The 22,956-nt window shown below is 44.9% G+C and overlaps 1 protein-coding gene across 5 annotated transcripts in view; it reads right to left on the bottom strand.

The window, feature by feature from the left end:
• DMRT1 (doublesex and mab-3 related transcription factor 1) overlaps positions 1 to 22,956 on the bottom strand; it is an 88,491-nt gene that overhangs the window by 54,101 nt on the left and 11,434 nt on the right. For all 5 annotated transcript variants that reach the window (XM_075128753.1, XM_075128754.1, XM_075128755.1 and 2 more), the window contains exon 3: positions 2,431 to 2,714. In XM_075128753.1, coding sequence (XP_074984854.1) covers positions 2,431 to 2,714 — 284 coding nt within the window. The remainder of the gene's footprint in view (positions 1 to 2,430; positions 2,715 to 22,956) is intronic.

Genomic DNA, 22,956 nt, shown 5'->3' with positions numbered 1-22,956 from the left:
AACTTGGATTGAACAAAATTAAGAGCAGTAAACCAATGATACTGCACAGTACTGTCATGAGTAAAATCCAGATCCACCTCCCTGTGTGTGACTTGTCTGAGTATTCTTGAATACAACACTAGAACAGCCTCTAACAACCACTTGGGTGAGGGGCAGCACCAGTTTTCATGTGTGTACACCTATAAGTGGAGGGAGGGAGCAAATCACTCTTGTCCGAAGGAAGCTGTCTCACCATTGAGTTCAGGCACAGGGAGGGCCAGCCAGTTCTTTTCTCAGAAAAACAGGAATGATCTCCGGGGTGAAGGACTTTAAGAGGAAAAAACAGAGCCTGTCATGAAGCCATGGCCTTGAACCTACCCCCTTCCTTCAAGAGTTGCCCTTAATCTGAGTTTCCAAAAGGGCCTTTCCATGCGGAGGAAGTGAAAAAAGGATTATGCAGCATTTGGGAAACCTCACTCAAAGAGTATTATAAGTGGGGACAGGAACTATGCTGATGTTTCTAGAACCTCTTGTACTGGAACGCAAAACATTTCTAGTGCTGCCCCATAGCTCAAATGTGAATGGATCAAACCTCTCCCTTCAGGGCGATATCTTTTTGTCCCCTTAAAGAAATGAGGATTTTCTGGCAATTTACCTTTTTTTGGGGGGGAGGGGGGAAGGGAAGGGGTGTCAGAGTGGAGCCCCTGAAGAAGGAACCTTCTCTTCTACATGTGGGAATGTCTACACTTGGAGCTGGGAGGAGGGGGTGATTCCCAGCTCACACAGACATATTCATGCTAGCTCCCATCGAGTTTGTACACTAAAAATAGTAGCGTAGCCAGAGTAATGGCCTGGGCTAGCCGTGCCAAGTATATATCCACAGTGTCCAGACTAACACGGCTAACCCATGCTACCCCAGCGACATTATTACTTTTAGAGTGTTAGCACGAGTATGTCTACGAGAGCTGGAAATCAAACCCTTGGCTGTAAGTGTTACTACTGTGTTGTGCACCCTTGTGCTTTGCAAGAGGGAGGCAAGTAACCCAGGGAAGTTGGGAGCCATAAAGGGTGTGGCGGCATGGGGAGCACTTCCAAAGGAGGGTGAAGAATATGCAGTGTGAGGTGGAGAGTGGCACTGAGTGACTGCATTTCCTACTCTTGATTTCTCTTTCTCTGACCAGACAACCGCTCACTGTCTCAGATTTTCTTCTTCTTTTTTTTTTTTTGGCCAGTCTCTGACCTCAAATAACCCTTTGGTCCTTCTCCAGACTGGGAAATGGAGCTTGAAAAAGGTAAAAAATAAAATTGCTACAGGAATAGCTCATTTGGCTTAGGGGGTTCAAAATACAATGAACCGACTGTTTGTGGGCCAACCTGGAACAGCCTCTTTTCCAACTTCACACTTGCAGTTCCGTAGCTGTGTATGTGTAAATCACGCGAAAATGGATATTCACATTGCTGACTGGAAATTTTTCAACAAAATGTTTGCGATGGAAAATGCTGATTTGCTGAAATCGAAACTTTGGTGGGAAAGGATTGGTTGTGAAGAATTTTCAATTCCAAAATTTCTTAAAAAACAGTTTTGCAACTCATTTTTTAAATGAAAAATTCCACTTTTCCTGTTTGAAATGACTTTTCATTTAGAAATGTAAGCTATTTAATTATTTTAAAAAATGTAAAAACATTAAAAAATGGTTGATTTCCCCTTAAGCCCTGCCTACCTCTTTGAACACTCAGGGGTTATATTATTTCCAGTTAAGGGGGAGAGGTTGGGTTTAATGTTGCATATAATAGTGGTACACACAGCTTAAAAGATTCCTCAGGGCTGGCCTACCAAGCACAAACTGTTACATGGAGGAGCCAAGTCCAATTCCCTTCTTCCTGGCAGAGGTAACATTCACATGAAGAACAGCTTTGTGTCATGCTCAATCAACTCTTGCCAGCCAATCAAAGAGTGGCATGGACTGTTTTAGCAGGCTGGGAGGCGGGGTCACTTCTATGTACGGTCTTTGAAGGGGAATAATAAAAGAGAAATGAAGAGAGATCCTAAAGAACACAGCCTCTCCAGAAAGCCACCCTGAGCTCTCAGGCTGGTAAATTTACTAATTATAATGGTTTTATTTGTGGAAACAAACCCTTACTAAATGAATATTTAGTTATAAAAGGAAAATAAAAAGAAATTGAGCGGAAACCCCTTTCAGTTGCATTGACAGCCTGTCACATGGCTTTCATAATGCCTTCGGATCCCAGGACATTTCTTTCTTTCTTTCTTTCTTTTTAAATACACCCTAACACACATCTAGAGTCTGGTTCCAATCTCACATGGCTGAGAACTACAGCAACTACACTGAAGCAAATGGCGTTCCATCAGGGTAAATGAGATTCGAATCAGGCTCATGGACCCCAGCAGATTTCACACAGAATGCCAACATCATTTCTGTTACACAGTACCTGCCATTGGTTTCCTGACTGGCTTGACATGTATGTGGCTGGGAGGCTTCGCAGGCTGTTTTTCACAGGGGACCCTACTAGTGTGCCCCCCATATCACTAGAGGAGGATTCACTGGCCACTGCCATCTGGTACTGGGAATAGTTGTAAAGGTTGTTGTAGTAAGGATACAGAGATGGCTGGTAAAAACTGCTGTAGTAGGTGGAGTCCACAACCAAGTCAGATGTGCTCTCCAGATGCCCTCTGCTGGTGATGGAAGGAATGTCCTGAATGAGCATCCGTCCCTCTGAAAAGAAAAAAAACCAAACCACAGCTGGTTATGAAACAGGAGGGTCCATAAAGAACGTTATCTTTCACGAAAAAGAAAAGGAGTACTTGTGGCACCTTAGAGACTAACCAATTTATTTGAGCATAAGCTTTCGTGAGCTACAGCTCACTTCATCGGGTGCATACTGTGGAAACTGCAGAAGACATTATATACACAGAGACCAGAGACATTATATACACACCCACGGATGGGAGGAGGTATTGTTTCATGGTCTCTGTGTATATAATGTCTTCTGCGGTTTCCACAGTATGCATCCGATGAAGTGAGCTGTAGCTCACGAAAGCTTATGCTCAAATAAATTGGTTAGTCTCTAAGGTGCCACAAGTACTCCTTTTCTTTTTGCGAATACAGACTAACACGGCTCTTACTCTGAAATCTTTCACTAAGCTGCTTCTCCATCTGCTGGCTCGACAGGGGGTGACAGATCGGAAAAGGTGAAAGCTGACGGGAGGCAGTGCTTGCTGTTCGTTGGAGGGTCAGCAGGCAGATATTCATTCAGAGGCAAGGCTGAGCCTGAAAGACTTCTCCCACTGACTATCTCACCTGAGGCAAAACCGACTAGAAGGTTAGAGATTGGGCCAGAACCTCAGCAGGTGTAAACTCGAATGAAATACATTTACACCATTACATTTTAGAAGCGCATCATAGCTATATGTCAAGTCTGAATTAACTTAAAAGCAGAAAGATTCTGACCTCAGGCTGACACCGGTTCCCTTCATTCACCCCTTTGGACCTGGTTATCTGCAGGTGACAGTTGGGGCACTCTATAAACATGGCTTTAGAATAGGGGGGAGGACGCGTGTACATGCCACACAAGCTGTGATACCCAGGGGACAGCAGATCGAGCCATGGCAATCCAAACTCTGATTTGTTGGGGGTGGCTAAGACTAGTTTCAGCAGGGACACTCAACCCCTTTCCTCTAGAAACACTCAAAATGCAGCCATGTTTTTCTCAGGCAATCACCCACACCCGGATCCCTTGCACCAGTTTCCATGGCAAGGCAGAAAGAGGTGCTGATTATTTTGTTGCTTCACAGGATTCCTGACTGTGCTCTCAATCTCACTCCTGACTGCTTAGATTGTGGGCTGCCAGCACCACATCCCTCCCCTACTGTCTGAAGAAAGAAGGTTCCATCCTCTTTCCTTCCCCTCCTGCTGAGAAGGGAGTCAGGCTCCAACTTCATTCTCAGCTGCTAATGCATGAATGGGTAAGTTCCCATCCCTCTATACTAGCCCAGGGCAGGTTTGGTGTCTTGTGACTCCTCTGAGGGGAGGGGGATTGTCCTTTAATACTTTGCAGTTGCTTAACACCCTTACTCTGTCTCATACACATGCATCAGGTCTGTGCAGTTCTCACACAGTCACATGCATTTAAGGCACTAATATAAGAGTACAGGAAACAACGCTGTAACTTTTCAAGGTATATTATTGATACAGTGGGGAATAGGGCTAAGTACTGAACAAGGGTGTATTTTATCAGAGGCACAAACACTTCAGAACTCCACTACTTGGTTCCGTCATTGAGTCACTGTGGCCCTCTACACTAGGGATGTTTTCCCCCCATTACCAATACCATTTCAGCTTCAGTAGCGTCTGCAACGTTACAATCCTGAATGCAGACAGCTGCTGCTGCTGTTTTTAACACGATGTAGATTAGATCTGTTCTGAGCAGGGTGACATGACAGGGTGCTAACAAGGACAGGGCTGACCTTTCTATTCTAGGCCTTCCAATATTGTAGACACTTTCAGAGCTGAACCAGTGCTAACAATGGTAAGGGAATGTTTATACAAAATCCCTAACGTAGACAGAGCCTGTGTGATCTTGGTCAAGTCACTTAATATTTCTCTGCCCCAGTAACCAACTCTGCGAACTGGACCCAACAGTATTTACCTACCTCACATGAACCCTCAGTTGTAAAGCATTATATCTGAGCTCCATTCCAGCTGCAAATGTTCAATAGTACCATTTATTACAGGTTTCAACCCAACCCTGCCTCCCTTCCTGACTTGAAATTAAGATCCCTCACAATCAACAGTTGTATCACTCCAGGTCTATAGTGCAGTTCCATCCCTGCTGTAACTCCGTTGAGTTCCCTGAGTTTATCTTTGCACATGTCAAAACAAAGCAACTTGCTAATTCAAATACTGTGTGTCTTCTCTCCGTCCTGACTCTCCCAATTCCGAGGCTCTACCTGAATGCAAATCCAGCCATTTGGGCACTTACATTCTGAACATTTCTCAAACCTACACCACAACATTTGTGCAAGTGAGGCGACTAGAGCCCTGCTTAGAGGTATCAGGTCAGGTAAGCAGAGACCTTTCCCATATAGCTCTATTATTGCACCTCCATCCCAGTTTTTGGTGCTGTTGTTATTCCATGCCTGTCTCTCTGCTCAGCAGAGTCTGCCAGTTTTATCTCCAAGTTCATCCCCTCCGGGACTTTGGCGAAATCCGAACTCAGGTGACTGGAACTGAAAAGCTAGTCAATCACACAAATCCCTGGACTACCTTGACCCCAAACTTGGCTTTTGAATAATATCCCAGCCAGGCTGTTCGGCTTCGCATACTACTTGTCAAACAGCCAAATGTAATGTCCTCCATCCTTTCCCCTGCTGGGATACAGATTTTACAGGAGATAGATGGTAAGGCAAGGCAAACTTGGCTGGCTGGGGCACTTTGTGCCTGTGGAGGGACGGAGCAAGCATACGGGGGGGGGAGGGGGGGAAGAGGGGTTACTCACATGCAGCACTTGCTGCACTTTTAGAAAGGGTGCTGTGCTCCCTATAGCCCCAGCAACAGCCTCCTGGTGCTTGCAAAGGTCTTTCATGGTGGGAAGGGCTGGAGCAGGGGTACAGCCGTGGTCATGCCCCAAATCCCTCAAACACACCCCTTCTGGGTGGTCAGTACTGCTGGCAGGCCTAGCGCTCTCCCTTCCCAGAAAAGAGGCACTGGGTGCAGCATTATGGCTGCCTCTTTCAAAGGAGCACAAAGAGAGCTAATAGCTTCATGCATGTTCTTCCCCCTCTACAGCATACCCAGGCTGGGCAGCCATAATTTGGAGTTTACTGAGTTAAGGGGTTGACTTGCCAACACCCTCTTTTTTCCTGATGTGGTTGTGCTGTTATCCCTGGTGGCTTAGTGCTTGGGCCCCATGATGAATCTATTGGTCTGGTCCCTTGTGTCTCTTCTGCCATCTCTTGCTCTCTAATAATCTGTACAATCCTATGAGCTGCTCTTTTAAGACTCATCAGTTCGCCGGTTCACTCACCCAACCACATGCATAAATCCCAAACTGTCAGATGCCTGGGATGTTTTTCTTTCATGAACATGAAATTACAGAACCCACAATTCTTATAACGGGCCTGACAAACATCCCCCATGAGCTACAGCCTCCCCTGGCTGGAGCAACTCCTAGTGACTGCAGTGGGCTTTGGAGCAGACCCAAAAAATGCTCTTGCCACATGAGATAAGGCAGAAGAGTGAGGCCTCAGTGAGGTCTCATGGCGCTACCGTGTTATATTCCAAAAGATGTAGGAAATCGCAATATCATGCAAAGAGCAGCTGAGAACTAGCACAGGCTCCAGTCAACTCCTGCACCCTGGATTTAAAACCTAAGCACTTTTCTTTGCAACCATGCATGGTGACTGGTTACTGCCTTTCCCTGGACTATTCTTGGCTAGATTCAGGGCTGCATGTCCTCAGAGATACAACACAGAAGGCATAGCTTTATGGCATCTTTGCACCACCTGGATTCTGGGCTACTGTTGCGGCCCAAAATGGCCTTTGGTGAAAGTTGGAGCAGCCTCAGGGATTACTCTGATTCACAGCACACTTGTGCTGGTGCTGGCTGCTCTGAGACCTAGGACCACAAGCATCTTCCTGCTCCTGGTATACACCAGACGCTGGGGCTGCAAGGAGACACTTGCTCCTACGATGCTGGTGTTCCCTGGGAATTCTCTCTCAGAATGGTGTGCCCCTGAATGACGCACAGGGGCAAGATTAGGGACCAGAATCAGGCCCTCTACCTTTAAAATACTTAACCACATCTTCTCCCTGTATTTTCCTTCTATTTCCCTGACTGAATTTGTAACCCCTCAAGCAAAGCCGGACACTACACTTCCAAAGGAGAGGATTTTGTGTTTGAAGGAGAGACTTTTAGGCATTTAATCTGCCTGCATCTCTACCAGCTCTTAAACTAAACAGGGTCAGGATGCGAGACTCCCTAATTGGGAGAGCCTCAAGGGAAAGCTAGGTGCTGGTGGGGGTGGTTACTCAGTCGCTGACCCATTCCATTGAGTTCCAGCATAGTGCTGGAAGTGCTGTACTGGTTAGGAACTGTGTTGTACATCAGATTGAAAACCAAGTCCTTGCCCACTCGTTGTCAGTAAAGGACCCCCAGTGCTGAATTTATTAAAGAAGAGTTGTCAGGCAGGTTGCATTCTGCTAATTACAGCCTGCCTAGATCGACTCCGTGGTTTTCATTTAATAAGCTATTTTTCATCTGTTTCCCTCAAATAAAACTCTCGGCACTTGTACAGTGCTGCTGGCAGATTGGCTGCTGCTTTCTCACGCCAGACACGACTGTCTCACGCATTTCTGCGGAGAACAAAGTGATCTCTGCACATGAGGGGTGCATCACGCCAGTGGGAGCTCAATATTAGGCACAATGCTCCAAGGAGAACAACTGATACTACATCTTTTAACCAGCTGCCTCATGTGCTCCCAACTCTGCCCTTCCCTGCACCCTTGGGAAGGTTAGTGGTTGCTGCAGGTGCTAGCCTTATACTGTCCTTGGTTGTCCCTGGTCCCCGTGCTTGGGAACCAGGAGAGGTTCCTTACACCCTCTCCCTAGTCCTGTGCATGCGTGCAGGACCAGGACCAGCCTTGCCCTAAGTCTACAAAGTATTCTGGGAGTTCAGATGAGTTCAGATAGGTATAATCTTCTACCAGCCTTGTTAAGGTACAGTAGTAATTTGTGCAACTGTAGCCAAAATGGGTTCAAGAACACTGGGTTCAACACTAAAGCAAAGCTACAACCCACCAATGCACAAGTACGAGGAGAGAGGAGTTGGAAAAATCTTCCTCAGCCTTCAGGTCACTGAGGAGGGCACACCTTACGGCCCCACACGTGTCCTCCCCGACACCGGTCAGTGATGCTGGCACACCATACAGCACCACCTGCCTCTTTCTGCCCACCAGCGCCCATGCCATGTGGCGCTGCCCACGTCTTTCCCCCGTACTGGTCACTGATGCAGGCACGCAATAGGGTGCCATCTGCCTCCTCCCCTCACTGGTCCCTGATTCATGTACACCACACATGATTCATGTACACCACATCTTCCCCCAGGCCAGTCTCTAATTCGGGCTTGCCATACAGTACCACCCCCCACACCCTCCCTCCCATCTGGCACCCTTGTCAAGATGATGTTATCACTTCCCATTCTAGTCCTCATAAGCTGTACTTGATCACTAAGCTCACTTCTACCTGTTTACTTATCCTTATACAGTATTTCTGCTACTTTTGTGCACTGAAGGATGTGGTGTGAAATATGACCCACTTTGAGATGAAGATCAATATACCTCATGATAAATACTATTATTGATCTTTCAGTGTTGTACACGGCTCTTCAGGTCTATGGCATATTAACAGTAATTAACCAGTAATTCATTTCAGAAGGGTTGAGATTTTTTTTTTTTTAAAAGAGGCAAGATCCTGGGTCAGCCACACCTAAGAGTCCTATATATCCACATCCCTATGACAGACCCAGATCCCATGCCTCTACTTAGCCACATGCTTTAAAATAGTGCACCAGATCAACAGTCAGAATATATCAGCATAGTATCATTCACTTCAACAGAGCTATGCCAACTTTTGGTTAAGAGTGATTGTTTTCATCACAGTAATGGTTCTATTTTACCACAAGCCAACTTCTATCACAGGAAAGAATCAGGCCACAACCATCTGAATAATTATTCATTCTTGAAATACTTGTCTTCAGCCCTCATAAGAGTCTAGGATCTGCACTTGAGAATTTCCCCCCTGTTCAGTTGAATGCATCCTAACTGCCCTATTAACCAGCCTGGCAATGCTGCCCCGGCTGTGTGTTAGTTCAATTCATGGCTGGCTCTGAAGTCGGACAGTAGCCTTGAAAGAGGCTGGTGTGAAATCACTCCCTAAAGTAATAATCAGAAATGCTGGAACAATATGTTTCTCCCACCAGACAGTCATGACAGAGCTATTTCAGATGTCAAACAAAGCTGGCACCATTAACTATTTTCTGCTTAGCCATCAGTGTTCTTTTGACTGGGGGGTGTTGGAACAAAATCAAACCCTCACGTTTGTTCTGCCTTTAAAAATAAACTTAGCCTCTGAAAAGAACATTTCTGTGCTATTTCCCTTGTAAATTAGGGATTTGTTTTTGTTCCAGTGCTGAACTTTTAGCTCACTATAAAGTTAATGTGCTAGACAATGTGCATTCCAGGCAAGGCTGTGGGGCTGTGTATTTTCTGCCACCCCCCAAAATAGGCCATTATCCGTAATTACCCATTACCATGCATAATTATTTCTTCGAGCCTGGTTTCCGACCCCCAGGACTTTATGCCTTTACAGCTCACTGCACTATCTTATCAGATTTGTTAAGGAAGCTTTTCTGACCTTTAGAGCACTTGTCACTGTGCATACAAAAGCGGCAGTAATTTGTTTAAGCATGTAGCATGTGATTTATTATGCATACCCTACAAAGGTATGTAACACATGGAGCAGTCTGAAACATTGCAAATCCCCCTCACCCCCCAAAAATGTTTCTGTAATATTTTTTCTCTCTGTTAATAAAGGGCGGGCAGGAGGGTGGGACAATCCTCTTTAGCCTAAGCTGGGAAGTATAGTAGCAACAAATAGGTATGCCTGAATATTAGATCCTAGAGGTGCCAGCTGGCCTATTCTTCAACTCCACCTCTCCCTGTCTCTCATCCCAGTCCCATGAGCTTGATTCTTTCTTCACTTAGGCCAGTTTTACACCAGTATAATTCTGTTGAGCCTGATTCTCATTTACACTAAGGCCCTTTATACTGTTCTGGCAGCGTAAAGAGGCCCTAATGTGGGTGTAAATTACATTTATGTCTAACTTAAGGCCCCTTTACACTGCCAGAGCAATGCAAAGGGGCCCTAGTGTAAATGAGAGTCAGGCCCAATTGGCTTCAGTGGAGTCACTCCTTATCTATACTAGTGAAAGTGACTGGAACATCAGGACTTCTGTGTTTACCGCCCTCAGACATCTAGCTAAGGGCCAGAGTCTGATACTTACCATATGGCCTGGTCTACTTTTAAAAGCTAGTATGGCACAGCTATAGTGCCAACCTAAACCCTGGTGTGGCTGCACCTAGATCGATGGAAGAATGCTTCTGTCTACCTAGCTACCGTTGCTCAAGGAGATGGAGTTCCTGTAGTGCTGGGAAATCCCCTTCTGTCACTGAAGAGAGTCTCCATTATGACTCTACAGGAGCATTGCTATGGAGCCAGAGCTGTGCCACGGCAGCACCTGCACTGTAGCTGTGGCCTGAGTACGGGTAACATCTTACCCCGTGAGTAGTCCCACTACTCCATGAGTAAGATACTAGTCACTGAGTCAGGGTGGCAGACTCTGATCCTCCATGAGAAGAAGCTGTCTCCAGAAAAAGCTATTTACCCAGAAAAATAAATGAATTAAATAACGGGGGAGGGAGGGGAGGAACTGACTCCCTAAGACATGTTTCTGATTTTTTTAAAATCATTTTACGATGACTCTACAGATATAAATTTTGGAGGCGCTTTCTTTCTAATGCCCAATTTTCAGGTGTTTATAACTTTCTGGAGAAGTTCTCAGGCTTGTTCTTAGCCCAAAGGTGAATTTAAAATAACGAGAACATTAATTTATTGTTAAAGAAATTCCAATAAAAAGCCAGTTGGCCATTTTTAAATTACAGGATGAAAGTGGAGTTTTCCCCCGTTTTAAGAAACTTCTCAGATGCTGTTCCTGCACTCCACTAGCTCAAAAAAATCCCTCACGATGGCCGTGCTTTGCACAAGCACAAATGGCTACACACGCATGGCACGGAACCATGAATCAAGCCCGACAGGTGTGCAATGGTGTAGCTTCGTCGGTGCAACCCTCCCCCCTCTCCCCCCCGCCCCGCCAAAGCCCAATGTATAAAACAAAGTATTCAAGACCCTTAAAAGGATTGCTTAAATTAGGCTCTCTGCAGACATGGAGATCTACCTCGGCCATTTTGCTCCTGCTATGAAGCGAGAGTGACAGAAGCCAATGCGCGACATCTCTGGATTTCTCCCCACGCTCAAGGAAATGACAATCCCATTAGGACTGGTTGATGCAGGTAACTCAAAGCATTCACATTTATAACTGCATGCTAAGTGGCAGAACACACGGACAAGGGACATGAATGGAGCTTGTTTAGCAGCAGAGGAGCTTGCACTTGTTCATTTCGACCTTTACACAGTAGGCCACACTTCTACCCTTGGAAGGAATTATTACTGAGGGCCAGTCACTGACATCCTAGTGCACTGAGAGAGTTAAAGGGCAATTGTACTCTGTCTCTGGGAAAATGACATTGTGGGGTTCCTGGTTCCTTGTCTTTCAATACTCCTGCTCAAATACGCAAAGCTTACAAATGAAAGGGTTTTTTTTTTCTAACTGCCAGCCTTGCAATCTCAGCCAAGCTAGGGTTTTTCCCTTCTTGCCCATCATCACCTGTAACAAAGGTTCTGCAGGCTAACCTGTGCCCTTGGCGATGCCTCTGCAGCCCCAGGGTCTTCAGATGATGCCTTCAGTGACACAGGTCCAAGCCTGTTCCCTTCAATGGATTTGCACAGATGTAACTGATTGGAACCTAATAAATAATTCTATTGTTGATGCACACGCAGGAAAATAATTCAGCTCTCTCGAAGCTGTGCAGGGCAAACAGGAGCAAAATGGAGCAAAAATGTACTATTGTCCAAAAGTTATTAGATATTGCTCTCAATACACACACAGGGAGCTGATCTGTTTGGTAAGAAGGTGCCAGTTTTACACAGCCACTTTTCAAAGTCTTTAAAAAAGGGCACAATGGAAGTATTATAGCCTTTCCAGGCCAGCTGTTATTCCACTTCAGCTCCAATATACAGGGACATACTTAACTGCTGCACCACTTCCTTATCTAACAACGTCTTTTTGAGGCGCATCCCACCTGGCAACTCCTACCTCATCCTTATCTCTTCTCACTCTGATGCTAGCCCTTAAGACAAACAACCACTGATTAAGAATGTCTTCAAGTGATTTTTTTGACAACTCTCGAAAATATCTGGCATGTCCAGCCACACAGTCAGCGAGGGTGAGAAGCAATACTGCTAATTCTGTAAAGATTATCAAAAAGGCACAAGCATCATGTGAAGGCTATCAGGAGAAAGCAGTCTGTGGGCAGGAGCTGGCTTTATCCGTAAAGACGTCAATGCCTAAACTCTTATGTTTCTCAAGGTTTATTCTACTCCCAGAAACAATACTCATTTTATACTGAAGGAATGAATATTATTTTCCCCCTCCTACAATAATGTTGGAGTCATTATCTTGAGTTTACCAGCATAAGCAAATGCTTTCTGATATACAGTTTTTTTCAAGTTTGAGCTAAAATTAAGTTTTAAACCAATGTCAAATAGACTATATTTTTCTTGGCAAGAAAGGTGCAATATAAATTAAGAAATTAATTAAAAAGCAAGACGTTAAAAAGAACACTATTAAGATTGCAAGGTAAAGCACTCAGAAGGAGAACAGGGCAACATTTTTTGGACAAATAGTTTATTTGCCAAAAAATGCAGTTTCAGGTCAACTGAAACTATTGGTGAATTTGTGTTTAGTTTGTCAAATAGTTTCTACCGAACTGAAAAAGTCAAAACAGCTTATTTTGGCCCAATTAATTTCATTCCGATTTTCAGCATTTTGACAGAAGCATAGTAAAGGATTCACAAAATGGCCAGAGGCAGTAGCTTTGGCACCTCCCTTGTACACATTAGCTCAATGGTTAGGGGACCAATGTGGGAGACCCAGATTCAATTCCCCCCTCTGTCTGATGTGGAGAAAGGATCTGAATTTGCATCTCTGCTATTGCAGGAGAGTGCCCTAAGCACTGGACTGTGGGATACTCTGGCATGTGGCTTTCTCCTCTTGAAGCTGTTCTACTATTTATGAATAATTAAATAGTCACTGGAACAGGGATTTGAACTTGGGTCTCCCATATCCTAACTAAGTGCCCTAACTACCAGACTATGCTGACAGAATGGTCCCTAACCTTGTTTTATCCTGTGCAGGTTAGAAGATCCCTGACCCTGTTCTAACCTATGCTGAAAGCTAAACTCACCCCCAGAATCAAGGTGACCCAATTTCTGGAACTTCCTTAGTGTCCCAAGAATTATTGAAAAAGAAATCAACATTAGTGGTTCAGAGAGCTCCTTGGCCATCTCTTTCAAAACTCTTGGATACAAGTTATCTGCACCCGCTAATTTAAAATGTCTAGTTTTAGTAGCTGTTGTTTAACACCCTCCTTAGTTTTTGTTAGAATGGAAAGTATTTCATCTTCATCATATAATGTGATTACATCATCTGGCATTTCCACAGGTTTAGAACAGGAACATTTATTGAAACCTCCTTCATTTTCTGCATTACTATTGACAATTCTACCATTTCCATCAAATAATGGTCCAATATTACTATTAGGATTCCTTTTGTTCTCATCATACTTTAAAAAAGTCACTGTAAGGTCTGTAGTTCACTTTAAACGACAAAAACTATTTTAAAAGGCAAAACAATTTGAGAAAATAACAAGGAGGCAGGAGGGCTGGCCAGTGGGTGGGACACTGTACGTTCGGAGGAAGCGTATGGCATAACCAGCTTCTCAGTTGTGCATATATTTACATCCAACTCCTCCTGAAGTCACTGGAAACACCCCCACTGATTTCAGTGGAAGTGGATTGGGCCCAATTTGTTCATCCTTAAGCGTGCACCTCTCAAAAAAATCTGCTGCATTTGTTCAGTATGCAACATTAAAGTATTCCTAATTTTGTTAAATTATAAAAAGCAATTTCCCCACAAATCAAATAAAGACACCAGTCCTGATAGTTGACATATTATAGTCCTTCTCCAACTTACAAGGTGAGAGAGACAAGGTGGGTGAGGTAATATTTTTTATTGGACCAACTTCTGTTGGTGAAAGAAACAAGCTTTCGAGCTATGGACCAGAAGAAGAGCTCTGTGTAGCTCGAAATCTCATCTCTCTCTGCAACAGAAATTGATCCAATAAAAGTTATTACCTCACCAGTAGTTGATCCAATAAAAATACTACCTCTCATATACTGTCTCTCTCATATACTGGGACCAACATGGCTACAACAACACTACAAACAACTTACAGAGTTGTCAGCAGTTTGTTACATTGCTGAGTAAAAAGGCGTAATTCAAAAATAACTGACATTTTGCTCAAACTTTCACACATAAAAAAATTCACCCTTGGACAGAGAGCAAGCATTCAAAATTTCTGACTAAGGCTCTGATCCTCCAAACCCATGCACACTTGTAACTTAATGCATAGGGATATTTATACTCAATGGGACTGTTCATGTGCATAAAATTACCAACATGTAGGAGTGTTTGCCTGACTGGGGCCCAAAAGGTTAGTGTTTTAGAAAATTATGAGCATGTAAAAATAAGGGGTTATAATGAAATGTAGTTTTCAACCTCACTGCACTTGCTATGAGCATGACGTGTGTGTGTGTGAGTGAGTGAGAGAAAACTACAAATATTTAAATTTACTATAATATAACATATGAGAATGAAATTTTTAATAGGAACATTGGTTAAATAACGCAAGAACTTCTTTTAAAAAAAGGAAGAAATATTATGGAAAAAGAAATTGGGAAAGAAAACTAAAAGCCCAGACAATGATAAAAAAAACATCCTGCAGATTCAGAGGAGCAAACACGAGAGGAGGAGAAACAAAATCAGTATGGATTTAAGTCATTAACAAGATCAAAGAAAACATTACTAGGGAGGCATAGCTTTACAAGTATCTGAGATAGAAGACCTTGGAGGAAATATGACTGGGATAAAATCGTTATAGCTCACACTAAAAATAACAAAGGGAGTAAGCTTATGGTCGGAATGCTAGAGACCACTTGATTAGAAGCAACATGATGACAGAAATCCAAAAGGTTTCTGAAAAACACCATCTAGTAATAATAGGAGGGGTTTTTTTCTTTTTATTATGCAGACACACTCTTGGTAGCGATATGACTAGAAATGGTATAGAACCATCTATATGTATATAGTGGCCTGCATTAGTGAGTGCAAATAACTTGCACACACAATTCTTGCACGTGATTACTAGTGTACGCAAGTGATAGAATTTATACTTGCAAAAACATGTGTCCATGAAAATGCAAACTGACCACAAACGACTTTTGTTCATGCACAATCTATCAGTTACATACAAAAGCAATAATGCACAGCAACCGAGGGCCAGATCTTTGGAGCAGCCAGATCTTTGGATCTTTGGATGTTTTGCAGCAGCTGAGGATCTGGATCTGAGTGTGTAAATGGCCTGTGTATACAGAGAAACCTGGTAGAGGCCTCTCTGAAAATTTAGCCAAAGGTATCAAGGAGAATTAGAAAGGAAGTTAGGGCAAATTTTTCAAACAGGGTGCCTAAACTGAGACACATAAAAACCATATTTAAATATCTAAATAAATCAGCTGATTCAAAGCTCTTGATACCCTGCAGCTCTCAATGGTTCAGAGTCAACAGAAATTAGGCTGTTTATTTAGGTGCATAAGTCTAGATCAGGGTGGCCAACCTGTGGCTCCAGAGCCACATACGGCTCTTCAGAAGTTAATGTGCGACTCCTTGTATAGGCACCGACTCCGGGGCTGGAGTTACAGGCGCCAACTTTCCAACGGCCCAGGGGGTGCTCACTGCTCAAACCCTGGCTCTGCCACAGGCCCTGCCCCCACTCCACCCCTTCCCCACCCCCCGAGACCTGCCGTGCCCTCACTCCTCCCGCCCCCCCCCCGAGCCTCCTGCATGCCACGAAACAGCTGATGGGGAGGAAGGGGGAGGCGCTGATTGGTGTGGCTGCCAGTGGGTGGGAGGTGCTGGGAGAAGGGAGCTGATGGGGGGGCTGCTGACATATTACTGTGGCTCTTTGGCAATGTACATTGGTAAATTCTGACTCCTTCTCAGGCTCAGGTTGGCCACCCCTGGTCTAGATTTATGGGTGCCTATAGCGAGGCACCCAAGTTTGAAAATGTTGTCCTTAATTTTATGCAGCACAGAAGGTATGATTAAATGCAAAAACCCACCTTCCTTTACAAGCTGGGCACCTAAGTAGATATGAGCCTTCAAAAATCTCCTCCTGGATGTATGGTGGAATACCATGTGTGTAGGAATTCCATGAACTGATTGATCCAGTCAAATTTGTAATTTTGACTAATAGGAGAGCAAACACAAGTGAAAACAAGGACAATACACTTCAGAGAGGAAGGACTGTATGGTACTAGGGTCTTTAAGGGTTGAGTTTCCCAGGCAGAGTCTGGGTGGGGTGCTCTTATCACTATTAACAAACAGCTGGAGTCAGACAGCAAATAAAGTAGAGCAAGCATTTTGTGATCATAGACTGAACACCACAGTTAAGACAAGTTTAGGGAAGGGGTGAATGTGAATAAGCATCAGAAAGAAAAAATCTAGAAAGAAAATGTTCAAAGCTAAGCTAGTGGTCACATAGACCATCTAGCAATAAATACACTAAATATGAAATAAGGGCCAATATGATAAATAAGTAGGCTTGGAAGAACTAGGTTTTGATCAGTAAATGTTGGTAAACATTGATTTCACAGTACACTCAAACCGACGCAGAAATATTTCCATTGATAATTCTAGAAATTCGCAGATACGCAAAGCAGGAAAAATGCTGATTGCGACCCTCTTAGAATTTCAAACTTTGTATATTTTTACATGTGATGTTGACCCCCCACAATTATATGCAGCTGTGAAAATTTAAAATCGATAAAAATTGAAAAAAATGCTTAAAAATAAACATCAGTATTATCTGTCAAAATTATAAAACAAATAAAAATCAAATTCTGCCAAGCCTTTAAATAAGTAGGGCCCTACCCAATTCACGGTCCATTCTGGTCAATTTCATGGTCATAGGATTTTAAAAATCATAAATTTCATGATTTCAGCTATTTAAAGCTGAAATTTTATGGTGTTATAATTGTAGGGGTCCTGATCCAAAAAAAAGTTGAGGGGTTGGTCGCAAGGTTATTGTAGGTGGCATGGCAGTGCTGCTACCCTTACTTCTGCCCTGCTGCTGGCGGGGCGCTGCCTTCAGAGCTGGGCACCTGGGCAACAGCCGCTGTTCTCCAGCCACCCAACTCTGAAGGCAGCGTAGAAGTAAGGGTGGCAATACCACGACCCCTGTAAAATAACCCTGTGACCCTCCCTGCAACTCCTTTTTGGATCAGGACCCCCAATTTGACAAATGCTGGTCTCCCCCGTGATATCTGTATAGTATAGGGTAAAAGTACACAAAAGACCAGATTTTTACAGAGGGAGACCAGATTTCACAGTCTGTGAATTTGGTAGGGCCCTATAAATAAGGAAGGACTGTCAAAAAGTAAACAGAAAGAACCAGGATTTGTGAAGTATAAAATATGGGGCAAAGAAACAAATGGGACACTGCCAGGATTTAATTAAGAAAGTGTGCAATAATCTTGTAGTCTCCACTTTTAATCTTGTTTTTTCTAAAAAAACCAACAAACATTAGCAAAACACCACACATTCAGATAAATAATAGGAAAAATTTCAAGGGCACGGGAAGGAACAAGAGGTTAGCCACAGAGAGATTAATAATACAGTGTCCCGGTAAAAAATCATAATGGACCAAAATTCTTTGTCTCAGTGTTTATAACATATGCCAAGAACAGGTAACCCCCCAAATTCGGATGCAAATCTACTACCAATATCAGATTATGGGGGCAATTTTCAGAGGCACAAAGCACAGACAGGCAACCAACTCCCACTGGCTTTCAACGGGAGCCAGACACCTAGGGCAGATCCTTTGCTGGTGTAAATTGTCACCATTGAAGTCAATGGAGCATTATGACAGCTTACCCCAGCTGAGGATCTCTCTCATCTGTGCCTTTGAAAATCTCACTATATGTCAGAAACGCTGATCCAAAAGGTGCTGCAGACTCAGAGAAGCCCAAGTAAAAGAGGATCCACCATAATGTTCTGAAAAAAACAAGGAAATAATTTATCAGCATTTCCCCCCTGTATTAATCAAAGAAAGCCCTAGTAAAAGGAAACTTCTGAAGTACAGCAGGACCCAGGGAAAAGAGCCTCAGCACCAACATGTGCCTTGGGTACTCCAAACACACTTATCCAGCCCCTGGCCAACGACAGCAAGATTTAGAGGCGTAGCAGCAGATGCAGCTCGCTGTTCCCACCAGTGAGAAGTATGGCCCTAGTGCATTCACACTGTGTACAAACCCACTGGCTCCTCCTCCATTTCCATATGGCAATGCAGACAGCTCTCCCCAGCATATGCATCAGGGTGACGAATCCCCTTAACAAGCTCGTCTCTGGAGTTGGCGGGAAAACAGTTTTTAGCGACCTTCCTCCCCACTATCTCCCCCACATTGTTTAACTAGTTTTTCAAAAAGTTTTGAAATTTCATCAGAAATGTTCAAGCAAGTTGAAAACTGGAAAAGAAAGTCATGAACATTTTACCCAAAGATTTCCACTTGGGCAATTTCAGTCTTGCTATAGTTCTGCTGCATTAGTATTTCCAAAATGTTGTCTGGGCCTTAAGCAAGCATATGTGATACTTCAGGATTTAGGGGAGGGAGGGAGGGAGATATATATATGTAAATCTGTATGGAGGCCCGGGTAGGGAAGGATGTGCCTCCCCAAACAGCCTGGCCCCCACTGCCTATCCGCCCCCTCCCACTTCCCACCCCCTGACTGCCCCCCTCAGAACTCCCAACCCATCCAACCCCTCCCCACTCCTTGTCCCCTGACCGCCCCCTTCCAGGGACCCTGACCGCCCCGACAGGCCCCCCTGGGACTCCCACTCCCTGACAGCCCCTCCCCCTATCCAAACCCCCGCCCCCTGACAGGCCCCCCAGGACTCCCACGCTTATCCAACCCCTGTTCCCTCTCCCCTGACTGCCCTCCGGAACCCTCTGCCCCTTATCCAACCCCCTGGCCCAGGCCCCCTTACCGTGCCGCTCAGAGCAGCACGTCTGGCAGTCGCGCCGCCAGGCCAGAGCCGGACACACTGCTGCACTGCCCTGCAGGAACACGCCGCCCAGCCGCCCAGAGCACTGTCCATGCAGCGGTGTGACTGCGGGGGAGGAGGAACAGAGGGGGAAAGGGAACAGCAGGGGTGGGGCCAGGGGTGAGCCTCCCTGGCTGGGAGCTCAAGGGCTGGGCAGGACGGGCCCACGGGCAGGATGTGGTCCGCCGGCCGTAGTTTGCCCACCTCTGTCCTAAACACCTCTTACGATCATGGGCACCAGGTTTGTATAATTTTTGGTGGTGCCCAGAATGGGTCCAAGCAGAGCCGTCCCGACCATAGGACAGACCAGGGCAACTGCCCTGGGCCCGCACTTTGTGGGGGCTGTGCTTCAGGAGGACGCAGGGTCCAGGCCGGCCTGGGAGGGTTAGTGAGGCGCCTGGAGCCGGCAGCAGCGACCGACCCAGCCCCATTCCGCCCCGCTCTGCCCCATCCCACTGGCTCCCAATGTCACTCGGGGACAAAAGCCAGAAAGAGGCAGGGCTGGGCTTTGGCGGAAGGGGTGGAATGGGGGCAAAGCAGGGTCAGGAAGAGGCGGAGCGGGGACTTGGGGGAAGGGGTGCAGTGGGGCAGAAGCGGAGCAGGGACAGAAAGAGGCGGAGCAGGGCAGGGCAGGCTGGGGCCGGGTCGCTCGTGGCTGCCAGCACCAGGCCCCCCAGGCCGCCCTGGACCCAGTGTGCCCCTGAAGCACAGGGCCCCCCAAAGCACGGGGGCCGGGGCGGTTGCCCCGGTCCATCCTATGGACAGGACGGCTCTGAAAATATAAGCCCAAACATTGGTGAAGCTGGGCCCACGTTCCTCAATATTGGTGGAGCACAGGCTATAACTCACGGCCTATGCTTACGATGCTTCACTTACCTCCTTGTCCTTAGGCAGGTCATTCTATTGCCTAACTGCACTTCCAGGTCGGAAAAAAAGTGTCTACTGTCTAATTTAATTTTTTCCTTTTTTTAGTTTCAAGCCATTGCTCCTTGTTATGCGGTCTCAAGTACTGTAAATAATCACTCCTCCTCCTTCATATTATTACTGCTCAGATATTTATAGACTGTAATATCCACCCTTAGTCTCCTTTTCGACAAGCCATACATCATTTCTGCCACCCTTCTCTTGATTCTCTCAGATTTATCTATGCCCTTTTTATAAGGAGATGCTCAGGAGTCTCTGCGGCATTCCTCAATATGGCTATACCAAAGCAACAAAGAGAGAACCAGTAGTACCTCACTTGCTCGACAAGAGGTATCCCCTGTATAGAGAACTCACAGCAAGCAGAAGACTTGCCATTGTTGCAATGGCTGTGCACTCTGAGGTCACATCCATCCCACTGTCCAATACCGCCTACAAATCCAGTACTGAATCATAGACATCAGAAATAGAAAAGAGCTATTATTGGCAGGTTCTTTAGCCCACATGCCTGACAGTGCAGGATTGTCCATTTCCATATTTTTCCATGGGTCTTTGTCCAGCCCAGTTTGAAAATCACCCAAGCAATGGGGCTTTTTCCAGTTCCCTTGGGAGACTATCTCACAATCTAATAGCTCATCAGTAATAACCATTGCCTAAATTTTCCTTTGTTTTAGAGCTAATTGTGACTGGACTGGGTACCCCATACAGGGGCATAAGAACCTTCTCCTCCATACCCCGACACACCCTCTTGTTTAAGCATGAACATAGTGAAAGACTAACAGAAAAGAAGGAAAGGAGGAAATTAAAGGGTAAAGGGGAGATTTTATCCGCATCTGTATCCACAATCCACAAAAATGGTCTGCAGATATCCACAAACACGGATGCTATAAAGAAGATATCCGCGGATCTTCAAGGCTCTACTTGTAAACACTTAAATGCTTCTTTGCCAGTGGACCAATAACCACATAACTACCTAACAATATGTAGATAAACCATGCCAGTCCGCCAACAGTCTCTTAATAAAGGGAGGTCCTACCTAGTGAAATATGAAGAAACACCTTTGTTTCCATCATTCATGATAAATGTATCAAAAGGAAAAATAACAATGAACTAAACCTTCAATTTTTTTAGTCCAGTGACATTAACAAAGTGTCGGTTCTGTATTTCATCTGGACCTTTTCTCCTATATACTGGCAAGATTACAGATTTTGTTAAACCTATGTGTTATCTGAAATGAAATTGGAGTACTTTCAAATATTTATACCCAAGTGGCACCCAGATGCCCCTAATCAGGACTGGGGACCACTGAGCTAGGTGCGCTCGACCCTGGAAATGGATTACTAAGTGCTAATAATGGTACATTTAACTTGATCAGAACCAGTGTCATTATGGAGGCAAAGAAATGATGCCCTGATTAAGGTTGTACGAGACCTAACAGAGAGAAGCAGCCCACAATGTGTAAAGCTGCCTGGTGATAAGTAGGTCGAGCTTTAGTATGCTAAGTCTTGGCGGAGTCTCAGTTGCATCACATGGGGGAGACCCAGAAAGTTGAACTATCCTACAGCATCTTCTGGTCTCCTCAATGTGTATGTCACGCCCATATCTCCCAACTTGCCAAGGCATAACGTGTGACAAAACCGCAAAATGAGGGCACAAATTATTACATTTCTTCCATGAAAATGACGTGAGATTCCTTCCTTTCATGTGAGCAGCTCTCTCTGCAACCTTCATTTCATGGCTCTGCATTTCTGATGTAAACCAAAGAAGTACAGGGATATCACATTTGTGGGGAACGTAGATGACTCTGGGACTAAAAGAAAGGCCATCTGAAAGGTACAATCACATCAGCTCAGTCTCCCCTAAGACTCATCTCCGAATTTTGCCCACTACATTTAATTAACAAAACAAAACACGAGGAACTCACTGTTGCTCTAAATGCTCCTGAATCCTGGCTTTTTACTGAGCATTACAATATCTGTGCACTACAGTTAAACCAGATGATACTTTTTCAGGAAAATTGCTCAGTAACAATGAGATCTGCTTACAGAAGTTCTGTATCTGTCCTGCCAAACTGTTTCATTTGCTCCCATGCTATTCCTGCCGACTATCCTGCAAACTCCCATGTTTCTTTTCTTTCGGATTCTGGAAGATAATAAGCACCTTTCCAACTAAACACTATCGCCAAGACTGAAACGGTACATGGGCAAGCTGCTGTGCTAGTGCCAATACGCCTCATTCTGCCTCTTTCCCAAAAACGGCGCGTCGCAAGAGGTCTGAAAAATTGTCTCTGGTTTCTCAAGGTGTCATAATATTTCCGACCTGCCAATAAAATGGATACAATGAGGAAAGTCCCTCTCTCCCTGGCACCCTATCTGATTTGTGTGACTCTTTCACACACAAACTATGTGCAGTCTGATGAAGTTCAAAAGGAAAACTACTAAGCCTTTAAAGCCAACAGCTTGCATAAGGAATAGAATTAACAACTGTCACTATGACCTCCTGTGTACTATGTACTAATGTTCGACAGAGAGAGATTTGTCCTCACAGGAGTCCTCCTGGGTGTCCACATGGTTCTCCTGCGTGGCAGTGAAAGCAGTCTGCCTCCAGCTTAGGGCATGGTTTGACTCAGTGAGCATTGACTACTACTGTAAATGGTTGTTTTCCAAAGAACTGCACCTACATACAAAAAAGGCCCTGTGAAAGGTCAGGCAGCGTGATCCAGTGGAGAGGACTGCACTCAGCAAACCTGGCTTCTAACCCTATCTCTGACACTGACCTACTGTATGATCTTTCCTTGGGCAAGTCACTTCCCCACGCTGTGTTTCTGTTGCCCCTTCCATCCTTTGTCTGTCTCATCTATATAGGGTGGCCAGGGACTAACTTTTACTATGTGTTTGTATAGAACCTAGCACAGTGGGGCACT

Source organism: Caretta caretta, chromosome 5 (assembly GCF_965140235.1).
Source record: "Caretta caretta isolate rCarCar2 chromosome 5, rCarCar1.hap1, whole genome shotgun sequence".
In the NCBI taxonomy this organism is placed as follows: domain Eukaryota; kingdom Metazoa; phylum Chordata; order Testudines; family Cheloniidae; genus Caretta; species Caretta caretta.
This window is presented reverse-complemented; position numbering and strand designations above follow the sequence as displayed.